The sequence below is a fragment of the Balaenoptera musculus genome, chromosome 12 (assembly GCF_009873245.2).
Source record: "Balaenoptera musculus isolate JJ_BM4_2016_0621 chromosome 12, mBalMus1.pri.v3, whole genome shotgun sequence".
Classification (NCBI taxonomy): domain Eukaryota; kingdom Metazoa; phylum Chordata; class Mammalia; order Artiodactyla; family Balaenopteridae; genus Balaenoptera; species Balaenoptera musculus.
This window is the reverse complement of record NC_045796.1, coordinates 34,691,455-34,716,426: the sequence shown is the minus strand read 5'-3', so window position 1 is coordinate 34,716,426 and position 24,972 is coordinate 34,691,455. Positions and strand designations below refer to the sequence as shown.

Sequence of the window (24,972 nt, the reverse complement as noted above, 5' to 3'; positions counted from 1 at the left end):
AGAGAAATGCAAATCAAAACTACAATGAGGTATCACCTCACTCCTGTTAGAATGGGCATCATCAGAAAATCTACAAACAACAAATGCTGGAGAGGGTGTGGAGAAAAGGGAACCCTCTTGCACTGTTGGTGGGAATGTAAATTGATACAGCCACTATGGAGAACAATATGGAGGTTCCTTAAAAAACTAAAAATAGAATTACCATATGACCCAGCAATCCCACTACTGGGCATATACCCAGAGAAAACCGTAATTCAAAAAGACACATGCACCCGAATGTTCATTGCAGCACTATTTACAATAGCCAGGTCATGGAAGCAACCTACATGCCCATCAACAGACGAATGGATAAAGAAGATGTGGTACATATATACAATGGAATATTACTCAGCCATAAAAAGGAACGAAATTGAGTCATTTGTTGAGACATGGATGGATCTAGAGACTGTCATACAGAGTGAAGTAAGTCAGAAAGAGAAAAACAAATATCGTATATTAATGCATGTATGCGGAACCTAGAAAAATGGTACAGATGAGCCAGTTTGCAGGGCAGAAGTTGAGACACAAATGTAGAGAATGGTCATATGGACACCAAGGGAGGAAAACTGCGGTGAGGTGGGGATGGTGGTGTGCTGAATTGGGCAATTGGGATTGACATGTATACACTGATGTGTATAAAACTGATGCCTAATAAGAACCTGCAGTATAAAAAAACAAACAAAACAACTAATACTAAACTTTCATTGGGTTATTTGTATGGAAATATGTTAATATAAATGTTTCAGACATTACATGAAATTTCTAAAAATCTTATATTTGTATTTGTATGGACATATGTATGGAAATATGTTAATATAAATGTTTCAGACATTACATGAAATTTCTAAAAATCTTATATTTGTATTTGTATGGAAATATGTATGGAAATAATGTTAATATAAATGTTTCAGACATTACATGAAATTTCTAAAAATCTTATATGTTCTGGTATAATGTTATAAGTAATAATCCTAGTTATTACTTTAAAATGTATATCTCAGAAATAACTAATTTTCTTGTCAACTGCATTATTATGAACTTTCATCAAATCTTTAACCGTGGTCATTTTTAAGTCTTTTGTCATTTACAGACAGTTCTGGGTGTACTCTGATGATTTTGCAAATATGTTCCTATAAAAGGGTTTCATCTTCAAGAAATTCATGGAAAAGACTCTGACAAGTACAGGTTTCTGGTAACTGACTGTACTGCTGAACTGAATGAATAAGCATTTTCAGAACTCTAATGAAAAACTGATGAACTCATAAAAGTGCTAACAAAAGATCAAGATGAAAAAAAAAATTAATTACATGGGACTGAGTGAACTGATGAGGATGAGTATAATTTTTGTGACTTTCTGTCTGAATTTAAAAAAAAAAAAAATCCCACAAGGACTCAGAGGCAAAGAATATACAAATCAATTTTCACTGCAAAGTAAAGGAGCTGTTACAGTGGAGGATTACTGGACTGAATGTCAATATTATGACATAGTATGAGTGTGTTTCATGTTTGGTAATTGCAACCATTGTTGCTTTTGTTGTGGTCATCCATGTACAATGCTTGGTGTCAGTCTATTTATGTCTTGTAAAAATAAAATACAGTGTGTGTGTGTGTGAATAAAAAAAAAAAAAAATAAAAAAAAAATAAGTGGTGCTGAGAAAACTGGACAGCTATATGTAAAACAATGAAATTAGAACGCTCCCTAACACCATACACAAAAATAAACTCAAAATGGAATAAGACCTAAATGTAAGACCAGACACCATAAAACTCTCAGAGGAAAACATAGGAAGAACACTCTTTGACATACATCACAGCAAGATCTTTTCTGACCCACCTCCTAGAGTAATGGAAATAAAAACAAAAATAAACAAATAGGACCTAATGAAACTTAGAAGCTTTTGTACAGCAAAGGAAACCATAAACAAGACGAAAAGACAACCCTCAGAATGGGAGAAAATATTTGCAAACGAATCAATGGACAAAGGATTAATCTCCAAAATATATAAACAGCTCATGCAGCTCAACATTAAAAAAACAAACAACCCAATCCAAAAATGGGCAGAAGATCTAAAAAGACATTTCTCCAAAGAAGACATTCAGATGGCCAAGAGGCACATGAAAAGCTGCTCAACATCACTAATTATTAGAGAAATGCAAATTAAAACTACAATGAGGTATCCCCTCACACCAGTTAGAATGGGCATCATCAGAAAATCTACAAACAACAAATGCTGGAGAGGGTGTGGAGAAAAGGGAACCCTCTTGCACTGTTGGTGGGAATGTAAATTGATACAGCCACTATGGAGAACAGTATGGAGGTCCCTTAAAAAACTAAAAACAGAATTACCATATGACTCAGCAATCCCAGTACTGGGCATATACCCAGAAAACCATAATTCAAAGAGACACATGCACCCCAATGTTCACTGCAGCACTCTTTACAATAGCCAGGTCATGGAAGCAACCTAAATGCCCATCGACAGATGAATGGGTACAGAATATGTGGTACATATACACAATGGAATATTACTCAGCCATAAAAAGGAAGGAATTTGGGTCATTTGTAGAGATGTGGATGGACCTAGAGATTGTCATACAGAGTGAAGTAAGTTAGAAAGAGAAAAACAAATATCGTATATTAAAACATATATGTGGAGTCTAGAAAAACGGTACAGATGAACGGTTTGCAAGGCAGATATAGAGACAAATATGTAGAGAACAAACGTATGGACACCAAGGGGGGAAAGCCGGGGGCGAGGATGAATTGGGAGGTTGGGATTGACATATATGTATAAAATAACTAATAATAACCTGCTGTATAAAAAAATTAAATTAAATTAAAAATAAATAAAAATCAATTAAAAAAAAAAAGAAACCCATGCCTTATTATCAATTGTCTACAAGAGGGTAACAGAAATATTAGGCAAGGTGATCCACTCATTTTAATGAGTGACTAAGGTTCCCAGAGAGATAGACTATAGGTTAGAAATGGAAAAACGCCCTTGAAATTTCTTAGATATATTAAAATATGATACACTGGATACTAATATTTTTTAGTAAATTTTGCCTAAGTCTTGTCTTAGAAAACTAAGAGACTATTATCATTACATAGAAAAACTTAGCTGAAATTCTGTTAGTTATCAAATGTTAGCATATAAATCAAATATTTTATTCAATTTTCACTATATAACACTCTCAGAAGAAAGCCAGGCACAAAATCATGATACCTATGCATGCTCACTATTGAATACAAAACACATTTAGTTTCTCCAAATAGATATTGAAGAAAGCAAGCCTTATTTTAACAACCTGGCTAATAATTTATGTTTAAACTCTGGGATAAAAAAAAAAAAGAAAAAAAGGATACACAGTTCTAAAAATAATATGTAAATATAAAGGCACATTTCATTTCTTATCGTTCTCAGTGTAATGCCATTTGCTCTCTAAATTTTAGTTTGAGGATTTGATAAGGGGGCAAAATTGAGATCTAGTAGGGCCTTAAACTATTGAATCACACCTCACTAAGCTTTACAGCAAAGGAGGAATGGTTTCTTACTTCAATCTTCAGATTAATTTAATGACAAAGGCCTTTTAGATACACAGATAGATACATAGATACATAGAAAGAATGTCTATTCTATTCCATTTTACAGATGGAACTCTGTATAGTGTATTATTATCAGTGAAAAGTACAAAATTCAAGGTAGGATACAATGTAGCATAATTTTAAGCTGTCAAATGGGTACTCTAGAGACTCTAAAATTCAATTAGTCATTTTACAAAAACCTGTTAAAAAGAAAAAGCAGTTATAATTACACTTGAAGATAAATGTATTGAGATGTCAATCATGATCTCTATGCTCAGATCTAGGTCAGAACATGTAGTAAAATTATCCAATGAATTTGTTTCATGATGTCACAAGTATAAAGGAACATCTGACAAACAAGGTCATGAACACAGATATATTTGAGACAGAAGAACAATTTCCAGTTTCCTGCAACATTTCTCATTCTCTATGGATTTGATTTTTATAGACTAGATTTTGAGGAGTAGAAGATTGGGATTAATTTGACTAGCAAAAGACAAAAGAAAGAGTGAGATCCTAAAAGGGAGCTCCTTCTTTAGTATTAATAACATTTAAAATTATATCCAAAATAAATAGGTGAAATCATTTATAAAGGCAAAGCTAAATATTAGTAAGTATGTGAAGGTCTTCTAACTACATTAAAATCTGAGCTGAATATAATATTGGGAAATGAAGTATTTTTTCTTATTCAATTAATTTTTTAGCAAGAGAAAGACCTTTTTTGTTTAACCCTTGACCAACATATATAAACCACATGATATAAGTTGACAATTTTCCTAAGTAAAATGAAATAGTGCCTTGGGAAATCAAAGATGAAAAATATGATTCATGTTTATAAGGACATTATAGTTTAGTGGAGAGAAGGAGGTATTTTAAAAAGTACTATCATAGCAATTGAAATACGTACCAAGTACAGTGGGGAGCATATCTGAATGTGAGGATAGAAGAAATATTATATAAAAGCTCCACGCCAACCAGGAAAATCTTCCCAAGGCAGATGGAACTTAAGTAGACATAGTAAGAATGGATTGGAATTTGGTGAGTGGTAAGCGAACAGAGAATTGTCTCAACAGTGGGAAGAGAACATACAAAGGCTCAGAGATGTCAAAGAGCATATTATCTTTGAATGTGGGGGAGGGGGTCCAGGTTGGTGAGAAAAAAGGAGTTTGAGCCCATCTGAGGTATCCTATTATATACCTTTCATTCTAATCTATAACATTTTTTAATTCTTAGTCTAGTTTCCCCAAAGTATCCTTGCGAGTGTTGGTTTTATTTACTGTTTTTTGTCATTTTCTATTAACATATAAGATACATAGAGGAAAGTACACAGCTCATAACTGTAGAGCTCAATGATTTTCAGTTTGAGTATACCTGTGAAAATACCATCCAGTTAAAGAAAGACTGTATTACCAGCATCCAGAAGCCCCCTTCATGCCACCTTCCAAGCACTAACCATCCCCAACCCCTGCCAGCCCTTCCTGGAGGTAAATAATACCCTGACTTTTATCATCAATTTGTTTTGCCTGGTTTTGAAATTTACATAAATGAAGTACAGTACATTATCCTTTTGTGTTTCTTTCCCTCAAGATTGTGTGTGTGAAATTCATCCATATCATATATGGCAACAGTTTGTTCCTTTACATTGCAGTGTAATATTCCATTATGTGACTAATCACCATTTATTTATTCATTGCACTGTTGACAGACATTTGGATTGTTTTCAGTTTGGGACTATTTTGGATACTGATGCTGTAAATACTCTTGTACATGTCATTTGGAAAACATGTGTACTCAGTTCTGCTGGGCATATACCCCAAAATGGATCTGTTGGGTCATTAGGCTGTACAAAATGGCTGTACAGATTTATACCTGACCATACTACAGTATATGAAGAGTTTCACTTTCTCCGTACTCTCACCAACACTTGAAATTTTGATTTTCATCTTTCTGCTCAGTGTGTAGAAGTTTCTCATTGTGGTTTTAATTTGTATTCCTTTGATGACTGAGTTGAGCAGGTGCTCATATTTTCATATGATTTTTGGCCATTAGGATATACTCATTCTTTTTTTTTTTTTTAATGCTATTCTTGTCTGCTTACCTTCTTTTTATTTATGTATGTATGTATGTATGTATGGCTGTGTTGGGTCTTCGTTTCTGTGCGAGGGCTTTCTCTAGTTGCGGCAAGTGGGGGCCACTCCTCATCGCGGTGCGCGGGCCTCTCACTATCGCGGCCTCTCGTTGCCGAGCACAGGCTCCAGACGCGCAGGCTCAGCAATTGTGGCTCACGGGCCGAGTTGCTCCGCGGCATGTGGGATCTTCCCAGACCAGGGCTCGAACCCGCGTCCCCTGCATTGGCAGGCAGATTCTCAACCACTGCGCCACCAGGGAAGCCCTATACTCATTCTTTTGCATGCTATTTTAAGCGTACTTAGCTGGCCTTTCAGCCACCATCATTGTCACCTGACAAAGGCAGTTTTGCTGAAGAACACTTTAAGCAATTATTGACAGCATTACGTCTTCAAATGAGAAGAAATAATTTCCTTCTTTTCTACCCATCTTCATTCTTTTCTTATTCTTTTCTCTCTCTTTATTTTTTTAATTAAGTTATTTATTTTTGGCTGCATTGGGTCTTCATTGTTGTGCGTGGGCTTCCTCTAGCTGCAGAGAGCAGGGGCTACTCTTCCTTGCGGTGTGCGGGCTTCTCATTGCGGTGGCTTCTCTTGTTGTGGAGCACGGGCTGTAGGCGCACGGGCTTCAGTAGTTGTGACTTGCAGGCTATAGAGCACAGTCTCAGTAGTTGTGGCACGTAGGCTTAGTTGCTCCACAGTATGTGGGACATTCCCGGACCAGGGCTCAAACCCGTGTCCCCTGCATTGGCAGGCGGATTCTTAACCACTGTGCCACCAGGGAAGACCAATTCTTTTCTTATTCTAATCTATTTATTCACCCTCTCTTTCATCTTCCCGTCTACCTTTTCATTCCAAAAAGATCAATAAACAGAAGTCAATTAACAATGTCCAAGTATTGTAAAGAGAGTTCAATTAACAAGTTTGCATCACAGGCCCAGCCTTCTTACTTTCGAGTTGCTAAATGTTTGAGTTCTCTTTTTTAAATAATTGAAAAAAGTAAGCATTAACATTTACTATTTACTTTAAAATAAGATTATCATTCATAAAATTTTAATAAGATAAATCTAAATGTCTTCTTTTTCCCAATTTATGAATAGATAATGTTCAGTGAGCATTTTAAAGGAATATCAGAAGGAAAATGAAAAAAACAGTATAGATTGTAAAAAAGAGAACAGTGAAAGAAGAATATATACACGGATGCTTTCTTTCACCTTCTCTGAAAACCAAACACAAATTATATTTGGCAAAAATAAAGTGGCTGTGACCTTTTTCCCTCCTCTGCATGATTAATTAATTAATGTCCTATTAATTGGAAGATGTGGCTGAATTTCTAACACTTTCATTTTCTGTGCACATCATCCCGTACTGTAACCACCGATTAAGCTGTTCATCAATGGTGAACCAGCAAGGTCACCTGAGCAGTATCTCTTCAGCTATTCATTACCCATCTTCAATAGTAATTAACAATGGTAACATTTCCATAAATCAACATCTTTCTGATTGTTCTCTGATGATAAACAGTCAAAATATGTGCATCCCAGCCTACCCTTTTCACTTTTATATAAAAAATTCAGTCTAAATATACCACAGAGAAAACTCAGGTGAAATATTACAGGAGTTTCTTTAATTAAAATGTACCAGAGAAATAAGGTTATGTACCTCTGAAAGAAAAATACAAACCTACTTACACAATTAAATGCGTCTAAAACAAACAACCCAATCAAAAAATGGGCAGAAGACTTAAGTAAACATTTCTCCAAAGAAGACATTCAGATGGCCAGTAGGCACATGAAAAGATGCTCAACACCACTAATTATAAGAGAAATGTAAATCAAAACTACAATGAGGTATCATGTCACACCAGTCAGAATGGCCATCATTAAAAAAGTCCACAAACAATAAACGCTGGAGAGGATGTGGAGAAAAGGGAACCCTCCTACACTGTTGGCATGAATGTAAATTGGTACAGCCACTATGGAGAGCAGCATGGAGGTTCCTTATAAAACTGAAAACAGAATTACCATATGATCCAGCAATCCCACTCCTGGGCATATATCTGGAGAAGACCATACTTCAAAAAGATAATGCATCCCAATGTTCATAGCAGCACTATTTACAATAGCCAAGACATGGAAGCAACCTAATTGTCCATTGACAGATGAATGGATAAAGAAGATGTGGTATATATGTGTATATATATACACATACACACACACAATGGAATACTACTCAGCCATAAAAAATAATGAAATAATGCCATTTGCAGCAACATGGATGGACCCAGAGATTATCATACCAAGTGAAGTAAGTCAGACAGAAGAAGACAAATATCATGATATACTTATATGTGGAATCTAAAAAAAAAATGATACAAATGAACTTATTTATAAAACAGAAACAGACTCACAGACTTAGAAAACAAACCTATGGATACCAAAGCGGAAAGTCGGGGGGGGGGGGGGGAGATAAGTGACAATTTAGAATAAAAAGTAGATTTAATTCACCCTACTCTCAAAACGCACATCACAGTGTGGACCAATAAGAAAAATTAGTTATAAAGTGTTTATAATCATGATTAAAATACTGAAAATATATTTTAAAACTTAAGTTACTAATAATAGGCAATCATCCCACCAATTATGTATGATATTATACTATAATAAAGTAATTACATATTATTAAATAGTAACTAATGTATTACATTATTAAATATAATTATATTGCATATTATATATGGGATCATACATAATTATATTCCATGCTTGTTTATTTCTAAATTTTAGAAAAATAATTCATTATCTTTAGTATTTTAAAATTCCTGTCTGCATTTTCAATTTCTCAATTTAATAAGTGATTGGTAAACATATATGCACAGAGCTTGGAATTAATTCAAAATTAATATGCAGAATTGAAGGCACAAACATTAGTCTGCTACTGTATAAAATGGTATGTATATGTTAATATCCTATGTCAGTTAAGAGAAAACACAGTTCAAACTGGCTTAAACAATAAGAAGATGTACTATTTCACAAAACCAAAATTCAAAGGATGTAACAAGGTCAAGGTAAAGAAAGTAGGGCTCAGCCCTATTTTTCTACAATCCACTCATAAAAGATCTCTCCATTTGGCAGTTTGGTCTCCAGGCTGCCTCTCCTCAGAGCCACTGGTATGCTCATGGCCAGTGGAATGAGATAAGCTCTCTCCCTACCATGAAATAAAAATGTTTCCCTTCAGTCTGATTAGATCAAATCTTGTGATTTAATAGAATAGGTAGTAAGTGAGCTGAACTCATTTTTAGACTATTTTGTTTGTTCTTCATTTTATTTATTTTTTTATTTCTTGGTTTCATTTCCATTTTGCTTTTTATTGAACAGGGGGGAAAAAAACTAATGTTTCTATTTTTCCAGAGTTAGAGATAATGAAGATACAGTGAACATTCTTGAGGAAAATAGGATTATATAAAGTTATTGAGGGAAAGGCAAAGAAACCATCGAGGGTCTTTGATGGGGTCAATCAGTTTTACCACACTAGTTTATTACAATAATTAAATTATTGTACTATACCTAACATAAGAAAATGCTACACATTCCAGAGGGATTTTTCCAACACTGGATAAACAGAAGGATTCTCACCTTGTGGCATCTCGGGTGGCAGATAATGAGGTTCTTGAGCACTAACATGAACCCATTCAAAGTCATCATATAGATCCTGGTGGTAATCACAAACTCCCGGACCATCATCAAAAGTACAGCCACCTGAAAGGGGAAAAGAAGAACTACTGTTACATTTTAAACAGTAGAATGTGCTGGAGAAGAAAACATTATACTGAAATGTACAATGTGGTACTCATAAATTTAATAATAAATGGTACTCCTATTTATCACTATTTTCATTAAATGTTCACATAAAATGAAATTACTATCCGTATCTTGTGTGAATAAGATAGTGGTTTGAGCCTCAGAAGTAAGGCTGAGATTTTTAGATATGAATAATATTAGAAGATATATGTAATAGTGAGGCTTTCTGGAAATATACAAACCACCTGCAATCTAGTTTTTAACAACTTTAGCAGGGAGAAAGGGAGGAAAGAAAAAAGTGAAAATTGTCTTTCTTTATACAGCAAGTTCAAAAAGGTGAAGTTAATAATTAAATTTGACCAAATTTCTTGCTTTAGAAGAACACTTTGAAATCTACTCATAATAGCAAATGAAATACTTACAGCTTTATGAGGTCTAAAGTGTTTGAGGTCAGTGAAACATGCTTCCATACTTCATTTAGATTGCTTTCACACACAATTATGACTTAAAAGTGGGAAAAAACTGAACGAAGCATAAAACCGATCAGATTAGCCTACAATCACTCTCACTACTTCCACTTTATTTAATAACCTCTTTTTTAAAAATGAAGGTAGCCTTTCCCCTTTACATCAGTCATTTTTCCTGGCTTTATTTTCTGGGGTAATTGTATGGCAGAAGTAGAATAATTACTTTTGCTTCTCAGCCTACATATACAGGCACACACAACTCAACATATTTAGTTTATTCAATTCATGAAAATCAGAACTGGCCTATATGTCTAATCTTGAAAGAAAATGGATTAGAACTAATGAAAATTCAGCAGTAGGTTTAATGAGAAAAACCAATAACCTGTCTCCTTTCAAGTAGCTTATTTGTTTAGTTTCCATGGGGATCTTTGTGAAGAAACTCAGTGAATTCAGGACCAAACAGCAGGCTAGAGGGTGATAAACTTCAGGCCTATAAATTCTTCTCTGTAAACAGAGAATTCATTTTCCTCATCAAAAATTTATCAATCTGAATATGAAAAAAAGTTATATTCCTCACCAATGACAGAGACAAGCCAGCATTACAGGCAAAGAAGGCAAAATCAGAAATGTCCAGATGACACTATGGCCCAAAGAACCTTTTTCAAAAGTGGAATATATATATATGGGTATCCTTGAATCACTCTTATGACCACATCAATCCTTTAAAATAACCAAACTTCAGCAGCTTGAAAGCTTAATGTTGTCTTTTAAATATAAAGGCCTAAAATAGCCTTTATATAAATGCTCTCATGAAAAATGATTTATTTTTTAATTTAAAATTAATCAATGAAAAGAGGTTGCTAGGAAATGAATCCACATAGCAAGGGGAAAGTTTTTCTCAAAATATATTTTGCTCTCACAATCCTAAAATGACTCACTGCTGTGCAACACATACCTTCAGGGCTTCCACTGCCCTTTGTAATAATGTGAGTGACCTCCGTATATAAATTTAAACTACCAATGGAACCTACATTGGCTCATTTGGAAGACAAATGGGATTAATTGCTGTCCTTCATAGCCATTGTTAATTTTAGACTCCAGGTTTTTTTTTTTTTTTTTTTTTTTTTTTTTAGACTCCAGGATTCTTATTAGCAATAACAACTAGGAGTAGCTATACAAAATAAGTGGGTCAACCCCTGTTATTTGCTGCACTTCACTGCCGTATCAGTCAAGAGTCTTGGGAAAAGTTCCTGGTCGATCTGACTTGAGTGATAAAAGAATTTTTTAAAGATGACTTTTTATTTTATAATTTACAATAAATTCTAATCTAAGAGGTACAATATATCTATCCACCACATGTGTAACATAGGAATAAATCTTTGGTAAAAGATGTTTATGAATCTTTTTGTAAAGAATTTTGTATTTCAAAGTTAAGGACTAATACAGTGTATCAGACTGGGTATAAAAAATACAAAAAATACTATTATTGGCCTGATGAATGGGATAGACAGACATGCATGGGAGAGTATATATATATAAAATACAGTATGTTACAAGGGATCATAACAGTATGACCAAAGTCACAAAGAACACAAATGACAAATGAATTGGCTACCTATACTTGAGTTGGTTTTGGAAGGCTTCATGGAGTTAGGCCTAAAGATGAGTAAGGATGTGCCAGGCCAGAAAGGAAATTGGATTGAAATTAGAAAAAAAGCAAAAGCAAGGGCATAACAAATCTTAAGAAACATGAGATGTTGGAGAGTCTCAAATAATCTCAAATAATTCTGTGTAATGAGCATGAAAAGTATGTAGGGGACAAAATAAAAACAAAACTAAATATGAAACATTTTTAGATACTATAAAACATTTAGATTTTATTCTATAATTGTATGAAGCCATTAAAGGATTTTATCCAGGAGTATGACACAATTCAAGCCACATTAATAATAATAGTGATAACAACAATAATAACAACAGCTATGTAGAGTTTAAAGAGTAATGAGGGAAAACGGAGGTAGATAATTTGGTTCAACCTTACAACAGATAGCACATAATATAATTTGAGCTAATTCCATTTTGCATAATCCCAGTTTACCATTTAAGGCTCACTAGAAAGCCCTAAAAACAAAGTCTTCTTTAATACATAGTCTTCTATACACATGCGCCTCTGTTCAGACATTTTTATATGTAGTATTATGATCTATTTAAAAGAGAAATAGCAAGGTTCTAATTCATAAATAAAAACATAATTTATGAATTTAAAGTTTCACTGAGCTAGACAAAAGGAGGCAATACTGAAATGGTGCTCACGAAATGTCCTGAGGCAGAGGGGATGAAAATGAACAAGGAAACACCTTACATTTTCAGTTTTTGTATTTGCTACTGGTGACAGGACTACAGGGAGTACAGCAAAATCATTTCAGCGAAACGGCAACTGCAAGTTCCTTGACCCTTGGAGGAAAATTACTTCTGAAGAGCCATTTCAGATTGCTAATTCCTCTATGCCAGTCAGTCAGCTAAAGGACAGATCTTTCACTGCAACGGTCTGCTTCCACTATGACAACCCATTTGTGGGGCTTTGCAAGCTGTCACCTAAAATAAAAGTCAAGCTAATTTGGACTTGCCTGAATTTCTTTACATTCCTAAGCAACTCAAAGAAAAGATAGGTATTAAGAAACATTAGGTACAAGAACTAGAAGTATTCCTATCCCCAAAATTATATTGCCTAAACATCTAGCATTTAGAGAGATTCTTGAGTATTTATTTAAACAGATAGCTCTATGAGAGAGTATGGAAACAGAGATTCTTTCTGTGGAATCATAAAAGAATGAATACTAAACTCAAATCCCTTCTGATATCCAACTTTTCAATAAAACCCAGGGTCAGGTTAATTTAGAACAAAGATGAATTGGAGAAAAATAAAAGGTCAGTAAGGCCCTGGACAACTCTGAACATTTTATGGAGGACATTCTTTTGAAAGCTATTGTACTAGGACGTTCCACATTCTCCCCTCCAAGGCACCTATGCAGTCTTAATTTTCTGATTGAATCTAATAGCAAGAAACACACAGAATTATCTTTCATGGTTCTTTACTATTTGTAAAGAACAAGCTTCATTTAGCTCAAGATACAGATCATTTTTTGTTTTTATTTTCTTAAAATGATTGGAATATACAGGGTTTTAAAAAGTAAGAGTAAAGTCTTAGACAAAATATGTTGGCAAATGCAATGTCCTTAACACTGCTGTTTTATGACCCTCAAAAATGGGCAAATTAATATTTTCCAATTGTGAATTAAGCTGTGATACAAAACTTTGCTCATGTAAGTGATCATCAACTTTGAAATAATCTTTCTTCCATTAACAACACAATGAAAGATTAACATATGTCACATTAGGACACATGCAATACTGAATTAAACTAACTTTGAATAGATCATCTTTGTCTATGCTAATCAGACCATAATATAATTTTACTGGTATAAGCCCCAAAACCCATTACAAAGAAACTGATACATTTCACACACAAAAATTTAAAAGAACAGAAAAGTAACTTATTACTGAATCTCTTAAATGTAATTCCATTCATAATCTGAGTCAATATTGTCTTCTCCCAGAAAAGCAGATTTTTACAAAGTGTAAAAATTAATGCTTTTAAATAAAGTTCATATTTCCTCTGAAATCTACTGGGATATCTTAAAATATTTTTTTTTCCTTTCAACTTTTGGGAATATTGAAGATACAAAATAAGATTTGACTTATCATAGTCAATGCTTAGGAAGTTTACCTCCAGTCTAAGGATAAACAATGCTTGTTCTCAATTTAAGTACTGAAATTCAAATAGGAAAAAAAATCCAAGTAGATGCAAAGAACGAATGCCTTTGAGGTCATAAGTATGAGTCACTGGTCTTAATGCGTCACTCTGGTTCAATACCAAAGAAGATCTAATGAAGAAAAATAAGAAAATTTATGAAAAAGAGTTCCTTAAAAGATAACAACTTCAGATCCAGAAGAAAACTCTTTTGCCCTGCTAGTAGTTAAGTAGTAGAAGAAAATATTATTTGAGCCTAGCTCCTCCATAAAGGAAAAGGAACTTGAAACACATAATGGAAATCCAAACCCAACCTTTATTGATAGATATAAATGACTCTTAATAATGAGAGAAGAGCTCATTTCAAACACACCCATAAATTATCTAATTGTTCATCTCTAGAGTTCCATTTCTAGCCAAGAATATATGTTTAATACATACAATCCAAGATTATTTAGCTAGTAAGACTTCTATTCAAGTTGCTTCTTCAAATTGGAGAAGCAAATGCTATACTCCAATTGACTGAATAATCTTTTAATAAGACTAAAATAACCAGAATAGAAAAATAAGTCTAGATTTACTCCCCTCCATCTTTGCAGAGAAGCAATATTAAAATCTCCTCAACTTCAATTAAGAAGACTTAAGGAATTTTAAGGAACTGGTACATACCACCACTTAGATGGCAGAAGAAAGAGACAGCATTTCTAGATGAAACATGGAGAGATGGCTAAGCACATATACAGCTTTCCTATTTTATTTCTTTGAGCTTCAATTTCCTTCCCAATAAAATCAAGATAATAATAGCTACAGTACAGTTGTATGAGGATTAGTGATAATGCATGTAAAGCCCCTAACACTCAACAAGTTTTTTTTAACAGCACCTTATTTTTTCATGTTCCATTCTTAACAGTGTACTCTGTATATATGCTATACAAATGCAAACCTATGCACATATTAAACAGCAAAAGTCGAAGAAAGAAACTTATGGTTTCCATATAGTTTATCCAGAAAGACTAAAGAGAGTTCCCATAAAGACAATATTACCATATTACCATTACCAGTTTTCCCTGAACACTCATCAGATATGCTTTCAATAAGGAAACACCTTACTTTAGATCAAGGGTCAGCAAACTTCAACTGTAAAAAGCCAATTAATAAATATTTTAGGTTTTGCAGACCATATCATTTCTGTCACAACTACATAACTGTTGTCATTGTAGCAAGAAAGCAGCCACAGAAAATACCTAACAAATGGGTATGGCTGTGTTCAAATAAAACTTTTATGGGACTTCCCTGGTGGTCCAGTGGTTAAGAATCCGCCTTCCAATGCAAGCAACCTGGGTTCAATCCCTGGTCAGGGAACTAAGATCCCACATACTGCAGGGCAACTAAGCCTGCAAGCTCTAGAGCCCGTGCAACACAACGAGAGAGAAGCCCGCGCGATGCAACTAGAGAAGCCCACGTGCCGCAATGAAAGATCCCGCATGCTGCAATGAAGATCTTGCATGCTGCAATGAAATTCCCACGTGCCGCAACTAAGACCCGATGCAGCCAAATAATAATAAAGTTAAATTAAAAAAAAACCTTTTATTACAAAAACAGGTGGCAAGCTGGGTTTAGCCATCAGGCCATAGTTCACCAACCACTGGGTTAGATCACTCTGATCTTAAGTATCCTTGAAAATTATAGGTAGTACACAGTCTGGTTAAAAGCTTACAAACAAGGGTCTTTGATTTCTGCATCACCTCCATATGACTTGATTTTCTTTCTCATATATCAAGACGAGTGGCAATAGGCCACAGCCAGGAAACTGAAACTGGAAATGGGGTCAACAACAGTTCTACGTCTAAAACCAAATCAGATTGTCTGGCTGGACAGAGGTCTAAATCAGAAAGTGAGAATATGAGAGAGCTGAAGACACTTTCAAGGTCCTCTAGTCTGGGCTTCAAGCTTTTAAGACAACAAAGGGAAATATATTTTACACTGTGACCCAGCATACATTGATACATGCATACATGCATGCAAATAGTCAAATATACAGTGTGTGTGAACACAAATACATTTATTCACTCAATCATTTATTACCTCCAACTATGGGTCACTAGTCTGGTGCTCTTTCTATAAGTGAAATAAAATTAAGAGTAATTGCGTGAATCAGGGAAGTATTGGGCTGGCCGAAAAGTTCGTTCAAGTTTTTCCATAACAAACTTTTTGGCCAACCCAATAGATATGAGAAAAAGAAAACAGGATGGCAATCCTCTGTTTCCAATACACACAAGCATATGCCCATTGTGGGACGGTACCCAGAAGACAGACGTAAGCAATCCAAGTCTCTATGCCTTATTTTCAGGTCTCAGGTACAAGCTGAGGTCCAAAAATAAGCCTTTGAGACCTGGGCAGCCCTGACAGTACATATGTGACTTCATCCAACCTCATTATGGAGCTAATGGATGATTACATGCCAAACAGCCATAGAAATGATTTCACAGATGAAAAGAGGTTTATTAAAATGTAAAAGGAACATATTAATAAAAAGCACCTCATACTAGAAAAAATTAAAATTTCCCAGAGTTACAGAGCAAGAAAGTGTCAGAGTCAGGATCTGAACCCAGGTACTATATAGGTTCTTTACTCTTGACCATGACATTAAATGGCTCCTCAAATGAAGTGTGATTAGACATCTTCAGAATCATACAGTACAGCTCCCTTCAATCAGCATAACCTCAAGCTATTGCTCAACAAAGAGAGCATTACCCATCTCACCCAGGTGATAGTACGGGGTGCTGCATCCTTTGTGGACAAAATGTAGTAAACTTTCAACCATATTACATGTCAAAGTCTCCTAGACTTGATGCCAGCAATAGGAAAGGTTCTTTATTGGACAGGGCTATAAAAGCCAGGCTGATTAACTAGTAACTTCAGCAAAGAATTTTTTTTCAATACAGTGACTTAAGGCTGAGAATGTATATGATCATAGCACTGTCCTATCACTCTTATTTGGCAACCCTCACTTTCATCTCATCTCCCCTAAAACACGTATAAAAAAGTGGCTTTTCTATCTTTAAAAACATTAAAATAAATCAAAAGCAACTTTGTTCTGGCAATTTTTGCAGTAGCCCTAACATGAATCCTAGGATAAGAAACCAGGTGTTTTTGCAAAGATCAATAATGTATTTACCTAAATTTCTTTTCCTATTTTTCATCATTTTTTTCTATTCCAGTAAAATCTCATCTTTTTTGTCTAGCGTTAGATACACAATCTAGAGAAACCCATTGAACAAAGTAATAGAGAGTAAATGTACTGAAAAATAAAATTCACAACTGAAGCCATATTTACATTTTGGTAAAACTGGAAACCATCCAAGCTCACATTTAAACATTTCTTTGTTTTGTTTTGTTTCTCATGGAGGGATTCCTGGTGGGCTCCACTTCACCCATATCAGACACATTCTGGCTTATTTCAGCAGTTGCTCCTGACTCAGCTCAAGCATGATGGGTGATGGATCATTTTTCATTTATGAAGGGAGTTCTGCAAAATGCTGAAGCCATGTAAAACAGAATTCCATAACCCAACCTCCTAGAGGAAGGGCAAAGATCTGCCTTGAGGTTTTGAGTTCAAAATTTTATAGCAGATTGGCAAAGGAATCAAATATTCTCAGCTACATTTTAAGAAGTTCAACAGTTCGGTTTTGTAAGACTGAAATACACTTCGAAAAAAATAACTAATTTAGGTAATTAAAGTGCATCTTGAAAGTAAAAAGAAAAAATTATCTTTTTCATTAATTTGAAGCCCCTTTCCTATTGAAATGTTTCTAGACTTGGTGTAATATAGAAGGTGTACAGGTCAATGTTTGGGTTTTCCACAGTTCTTAAAATATATTCTTAAGAGTAAAGACAGTTCTTTCTGCCATTTTCTTTATTTAGGAAAAAAAGCTGGATATTATCATTTCTATCAGTATATTAACTACTGATTTCAGATGTATTAATCAGTTCTTTCATTCTAAGCATCATTTAAACAGTCAGTTTGGCCTTTTACCAAGTCCACAGCAAACAAGCCACTCAACCAAACACAAGGAAATCCTTACATTAATATTGAGTGATGTTAGAGACCTTGTTGTCAGAGATCTCTGCCCCCTTTCTCATAAAGGAAGTAATCGGGGCTTTAACCAATGTTTTGGTGAGACTTTTACTAGCCTTTAAAAACTTCAACTTCTGACCAAGTCAGTGTTGAAGGCTGAATTATAATAACTTTCTCTGCTCAAATTTCCTTTCTCAGGACAGTGCATATGGTTACCATTTAGTGGAATCACCACATAAAATAAAGATCCCTCAACCAGCAAAAACCAATCCTCAACACAGACAATTAAGTGATATGTAAGTCAACAGTCACTCTAACCTAATGAAGAGAGTCATAATTGGGAGAATGATGAATATAAGGTTTTACACAGGGCCTCACTGAGTGAGATTCAGGTCTGGCTGTATCCTTATTTTCTCATTTCAATACCAAAAAACAAAAACAAAAACATCCAATTTGGCTTCACTTTTCCATTTCTACTTCCACCTACTACATAGGAATGCTGTGCCAATTAATTTTAAAAATTTCTCCACAATACCCTATGACTAGTAAAGCTACATGCTATGCACATTTAAGGCATCAAGTTTGGGTTTTAGTTCAGAAAACATCTAGGTGAGATCCTTATTATTGTTTCATATTTACATGACATTTTTAAAGTAGTATGACCAAAATCTGAAGGATTAGAAAACAGAAAATGAGCTTACAACAATATCCCATCATTCCTGGGCCTTTGTAAAAAGATAAAGCGGCTCATATGATAAAAAAATTCAGTTATATGTCAGAAATTCATGCCACCACTGACTCTACTCCCTAGCAGAACTCCTAAAATATAAACTACCACAATTCAACTATTCTTACATACTAAAAATATTTTAAAGATGTTGACTCTGCCTGTAATAGCATTTCATGTGAAATTCAAAAATATAAAAAAATGCTTCAGTGCAGAAAAGAGGTCTGGGCCTGGAAGAATAATTTCATACAGATAAGTTAACTTTCTTTTGTTGCAAACTCCACGCATATCAGCGGCTCTTGGCTCCCAAGAATAGTAGGTATAAAACTGTCTACAGACTTGAAATATCCTTGTCTCATTAAATTTGGATGATTGACTGAAAGCATTATATCCCATTTATTTAACATACTTACTTTAATTTTCCCTCCAGGTTTTGCTCTAAACATAATGACCGACTTTAAATCCATTGAACTGTACAGTTTACAGATAAAAGGCAAGCACTTTTCTTCAGAATGAACCATGAAAACCTGGAAATTTTTTATTTTCAAATATGAGGGGTGAGAAGCTGGCACACAGATTTGAATAATAGATTAAAAGCAGTTAACAGTATGGAGATAGCCTTTGAAGTATGGTATCTGCTGTGCCGCAGGACAGCTTTCCTGCCTCACTTCTCACCTCAAGTCATAGCTTGTATTTTGAAATTGTCAAAGCTCTAAAAGTAGATAAAATAAAAGACATTATTACAGTGCAAATCTGACAAGCCCATCCTAGCAAATAATTAGTAAAAACAAATTGCCCCTAATTAATGTCTCAGTAAACCTAAGGTTACCATCCTCACTATTCGAGTAAAGGCAAATTGTAACAAAAGTGAGCACTTCTGTTCATATCATTTGCAAAACTTTAAAGATTAATAATATCTAGTGTTGACAGTACACGGGGTAACAACAGCAGAGCAAAATGCACTTTTGGCTGGGGGGAGGGGGGGCAATTTGGTTTTTAATCACTTGCCTTTCAAACCAGCAATAACACTTCTCGAAATCTACCCTACATAAATGTTCACATACGTGCAGTCCTCAGTCCTATAAATACAAGCTAGGCCAACCAATTTCCAAAAAAAAAAAAAGCAAAACAAATTATGTATGGGTCTTCTCAATAGCATCCAAAGACAAGGACTACCTTCAAGCTTGAAGGGCACTTACAGCAAAATTATTCACAAATAAAATCACAAACTTTGTACTAATGAGCACTTGTAAGGTATTTTAATACTTAATTCACATGAGAAACGTAAATATTCAACACTATCGATTCATGAAGATAAAGACAAAGCATATATTAAGAGGCAATATAGAATCTACAATTATTTGGTAAATGTTAAGACAATAAAAAGATGCAAAGATAGAGGTAAAAAAAATGTTGAATCAAATGCACAAATGGAAAGAAGAACATGTCATAGGAGATCAATGATATGAAAGTATCCCTCCGTAGCCACCAATTCTTTCAACTGGCTATTTAACCAGATTGGGGAAACAAAGAAAAACTGCTTATGAGAAGTAACAGTCTATGATAAACCATTCAAGATAAGACTGATTACAGCAATAGCATCGTCATTCCAAAATAAAATTATCTAAAAGAATGGCTTTGAGTATAACTTCCTAGTATTCTCCTGACATCTAATAATATAACACGGTTCCTTTCCACTTATCACTTCAGTAAGTTCAGGCCTCATCTGAAGGTACAACCAGAATGAAAAGTAGATTACGGCATAATAGAGAGCTAAACATGTCAAAAGCTTTTCTGATGCTACTTTATCTGCAAAGGATGGGTTAATAACTTGGTCAGAGAATGCATACATATATGTATTTCCATACGAAATGCTTGGATTATGATTATGACTATCTGGCTACTACTTATTATTTAATTCAAAATGTTTCTAATAATCTGATATTAGTAAAATAAAGCCTATTTCTAGAAAAGCACTTTCAATTAGTAGAATATAATTCAATCAGTTAGTGAAATCACATGTTAACCTTATTAGAGGAAATAGGAAAATATCTTCCAACTTCAAGTACCTGCCTAACCCCTCCTCTTATCTCTCAATTTTGCATTTAATTTTAGACTACAAGTTAGATGTTAACATAGATTTTAGTTTGATCAAGATGATGCATGGAGGAAGTAGAACTGGAGGAACTGAGACACGAAAATCATGGTTTAGAGCAAGCAGTCAGCTGATATTCCAAGTAGCTGTATTTGACTAAGATTCTTTCAGGAAATGCTCTATGGAGTGAGTAGTAACAGGGAGAAGGGCTGTTGGGTTACAGAAACTAGGTGACAGAGACTCAGAGGAATGAAAGCATCTTTTGGGGAAGAAACAGAAGAGACTTGGGAGGGGTGGGAGTGGAGGAGCTGTGCTAAAGACTAAGAGCGTGAAGGGTCCAAGGGGGTGGAGGGCAGGGGGCAGAGACCACTAACGTGAGGCCTAGACGGATATGACAGTGAAGTTTGTACCTGACTCAATCTAAGTGGCAAAGTCATCATTCAGGTATAAGTGGCCAACCACTCGTGATACCATGAATCGTATGAAGTTGCATCTCTTTAAGAACTGCCCACATACACACAGAAGTTTTTAAGACAAGTAAGAGGCATTCAGATTCTTGCTCAGCAGGTTTTAACCTCCAACCTGTTAAGGACTGCCACACGAAAGGGAAATGTGTGAGGCTAGGAATCTTCTCCTTGCTGCGATCAGGTCAACAAGCAAATATCCCCCCACAAGATGAGCATAATCCATGTACAGGATTCTGCAGTCCACCCCTACCCCACCCCTCAGTAGTCCATAAAAGGGACTGGCTATGCTTCATATTAGGATTTGTTTTCCATGTATGTGAAGCATCTTGTAACACAGACCAAAAGACTTATTTTTGCTGTGGGGATACTGGCTATAACATGGTCATATTTTCAAGAAAAATTATTTCTACCAAAACATTGAAAGTCATTAAAAGCTAGTGACTTGTCATGTGGCCTTGCCCCAGGCTGTGGCAATGTCTACAAAATGCAGTCTTGAACTGGGTTATCTGTAATTTCTTTAAAGACCACAAAAGCTTAATGAGTGAAAGACTATTGAATCTGACTCAATGGCAATAATTACACCTCCAAGGGTGAAGTGAGAACTGTGTGAGTCAAAGAATAAAATTTTATAGTACTATAAAAAACTGGTGTAGAAGGCGCAGGGGAAGGGAACTGCAAAGTGAGTAATTGAAGGCAGGAGAGCTGACTTCCTGCCCAATCACTAACTTGGCTGAGCCTTCAGTGGTCAAACTTTCTTCCCAGACTTAAATTTATAATCACAATAGCAACCACAGCTTCCAAAGAAAACCAATGAACACACCTCTCTTCTTCAACATCTAAGACACAAAGTAAATCTCTCTAAGGACACAGTGTGTCTGGCATAGCTTTTTTTTTTCCCCCAAATCTCAATGTTACCATGGAGAAAAGGCAGACCTAAACCAGTCAACATGATTGTATACATTATACACCAGAACATATAAACACGTATTTTCATACAGAGAAAGGAGGAGATTTTTCAAGTTTCCACTCCAAAATTGAGAGCAGCTTTATTTCAATCCTATGATCAAAACTATTCTCTACATATTGACAGCTTCAAGCAGACATAAGGAATAGGAAATTACAATGTGTACCATTTGGTATGTGTTTTTGCAATTACAATTTTTAGATGCATTAGAATTCACAAATAAAACTCAGAAAGGCTTTATGGTTCTCAGAGGAGATTAATGAAAATATTTGATAAGAATACAAAGTGTAAAGCCAACAGCTATTTTTCACATGAAAAAAATATTTAACACAGTTCACAGCACATAGTAAGCACTAAACAGGTTTGTTTTTTTTTTAATTAAAAATAATCACATATATTCCCACCAACCAGAGATAATCAGTGCAAACATTTTGGTGTGTGTTTCTTTCTAGGCTTTCCCACATTATATTATCTTACTGCTTATTGCTAAGATTTAGGAAAGCTACCACTTTCCTAAAATTTATAGTACCCAGCCATTTTGCCAATGCTGTAAATCTAATAGTGTTACAATTCACGCTACCAGGACTCCAAAGTATAAATTCATAATGTCTATATAATGCTACATTTGTTCTCCTTTGTGTGTTTGTGTATGTATAATTATCTAAATCCACAGGAATTTCTAAAACAATATTTATAATGGTGATATTGAACAGATGTTAATTTCTTAGTGCTCTTCTTCTTAGCTGGCATGTTAACTTTTTTGGTAGATTACTATCTCTCTGTACTCACCTTCAATGCTACTACCAAAAGGGGATATTCTTTATATCTTTATATTCTTTATATATATAGGATATTCTTTATACAGAAGCATAAATGTGTTAGAAGTAGTAAAAGAAACACACATCACTATAGTAGAGATGAAAACTGCACCAGCAGCAACAGCAATAATTGCAGCTAACTACGCGGAGTGGCTACTATGGACAAGGTACTATCCTAAACACTTTATGTGAAGTAATTCATTTAATCCTCACAGTAACCTGAAAAAGTAGGTACTATCAGTACTTCCATTTTGTAGATGAAGAAACTAAGGTAAGCTTAGTTTACCTGAGCTTCAGTTATTAGCTCGAGGTCACATTGCTAGTGAGGCACCAATCCAGGATCCAAATCCAAGCAAAGTTGGCATTTCTGAACTTTCTTCAAATGGATGGGAATAAGCGTTTCAAAGGGAAGAGCAGCATCAAACTTGAGGAGAAAAGCCAACAAGCAAGCCAGGTATTACCAAATCAAAATGCAGACTAAACAAGCAGTCGCAACCCATATGCCAGATAATACAGTCATTCCTACAAATGCAGGAAAAATCTCTAGAGAAATAAGATACATTTTTGCACAAACTATGATCAATTACAAGAGGTCCCTTAGGAAAAGCAGATTTCATGCTCCAAACACTCCCATGTAGTTAAGTAATGGCTTCCTCTCGGCCTAAGAATCTCATAGACTTCTCAAACCAGTGAATTTTAAGTAAGCTATTGGCACGAATTCTCTTTCACCTCTTTCTTCATTTCTTCTCTTGGAGAGGGGGAAGGAGGCATAGTCTCATTTTAGCAGCTGTGACTCAGCTGTCTACTCTCCATGCCCGCACCAGGAATTTGGACATCCCTTCAGAGATGCCATTTACAAGTGAGAAACTGTTGGGAGAGCAAAGATACATGCCTCTTTCAGCTAGCATCTCTTTTGTGTAATAAATATTTTTAACCCAGTTTATTTCAGCATCTACAACCCATGTATTTCTTTAGTAGTAGATGGCATTTAATTTACTAGAGCTAGCTATTTGAGGATGGTAACTGTATTTAAGCCTGCCTACATACCACTAAAGCAGGACAGGCAGTGACATTCTAACCTGACTCCTGACAGAGCTCAAAGCAATCCCATAAGGAAAAAGAAACTAAACATCAGGGATATCTGCCAAGTGTCTATCTGCATGGAGTGCTGTTTAGACCAGTGTATTAAAAGAACGTTAATTTTTCCCTTACCTCAATGAAGTCCACCCTAGTTTTCTAGGAAAATGCAGGGCTCCACTTATTTTAAATGCTCATTTATTTCAAATCAAAGAATTTGGGAACTCCCTGGCCGTCCAGTGGTCAAGACCCCACGCTCTCACTGCTGAGGGCCCAGGTGTGATCCCTGGTTGAGGAACGAAGATCCCACAAGACACGCAGCGTGGCCAAAAATAAAAAAATTAAAAATAAATTAAAGGTAAATAAATGAAATAAAATAAAATTAAAGAATTTGAGAATGCGAGGAGCTGCAAAAGATCCTCAAGCTCACTGAGTACAATTCTCCACCCAGTACAGGAATGTCCTCTAGAGTCTCAGGACAGATGGCCTCTCTGCATCTGCTTGGATATTTTCACATCCAAGGCAAGGACCTCTGTGGTATCAATGGTATTGCACCATGATGGCTTTGAACTCCCTTAACAATTCCGATGGAACGGTATGACACTTTTGAGAAATTTTATCTTCCCAAAGACTACAGCTTATTGTGTGTAATAGAACCACTAAACTTCAGAATTGGAAAAGACTTTAATGATCATTTAAGCATAGGTCACTTTTTGTTTAATCTTGACCACAATTTAGTTAAGTAGGAGGTCTACAGATGTATATATGTGAAGCTTAGTCTATAATGATCACTGTATGAGGACTGCCCTCCCCTACTGAGCCAACTTTTCAAAACAAAGCTTCATTTCTGTTGACTTTTTCGTATTCAAACTGGTCTATTCCTTAATTTTTCTCTTTCCATCCTATTGAATTGACCT

The 24,972-nt window shown here is 35.1% G+C and overlaps 1 protein-coding gene across 5 annotated transcripts in view; it reads right to left on the bottom strand.

The window, feature by feature from the left end:
- PTPRK (protein tyrosine phosphatase receptor type K) overlaps positions 1-24,972 on the bottom strand; it is a 565,097-nt gene that overhangs the window by 435,136 nt on the left and 104,989 nt on the right. For all 5 annotated transcript variants that reach the window (XM_036871298.1, XM_036871300.1, XM_036871296.1 and 2 more), the window contains exon 2: positions 9,387-9,509. In XM_036871298.1, the coding sequence (XP_036727193.1) occupies positions 9,387-9,509 (123 nt within the window). The remainder of the gene's footprint in view (positions 1-9,386; positions 9,510-24,972) is intronic.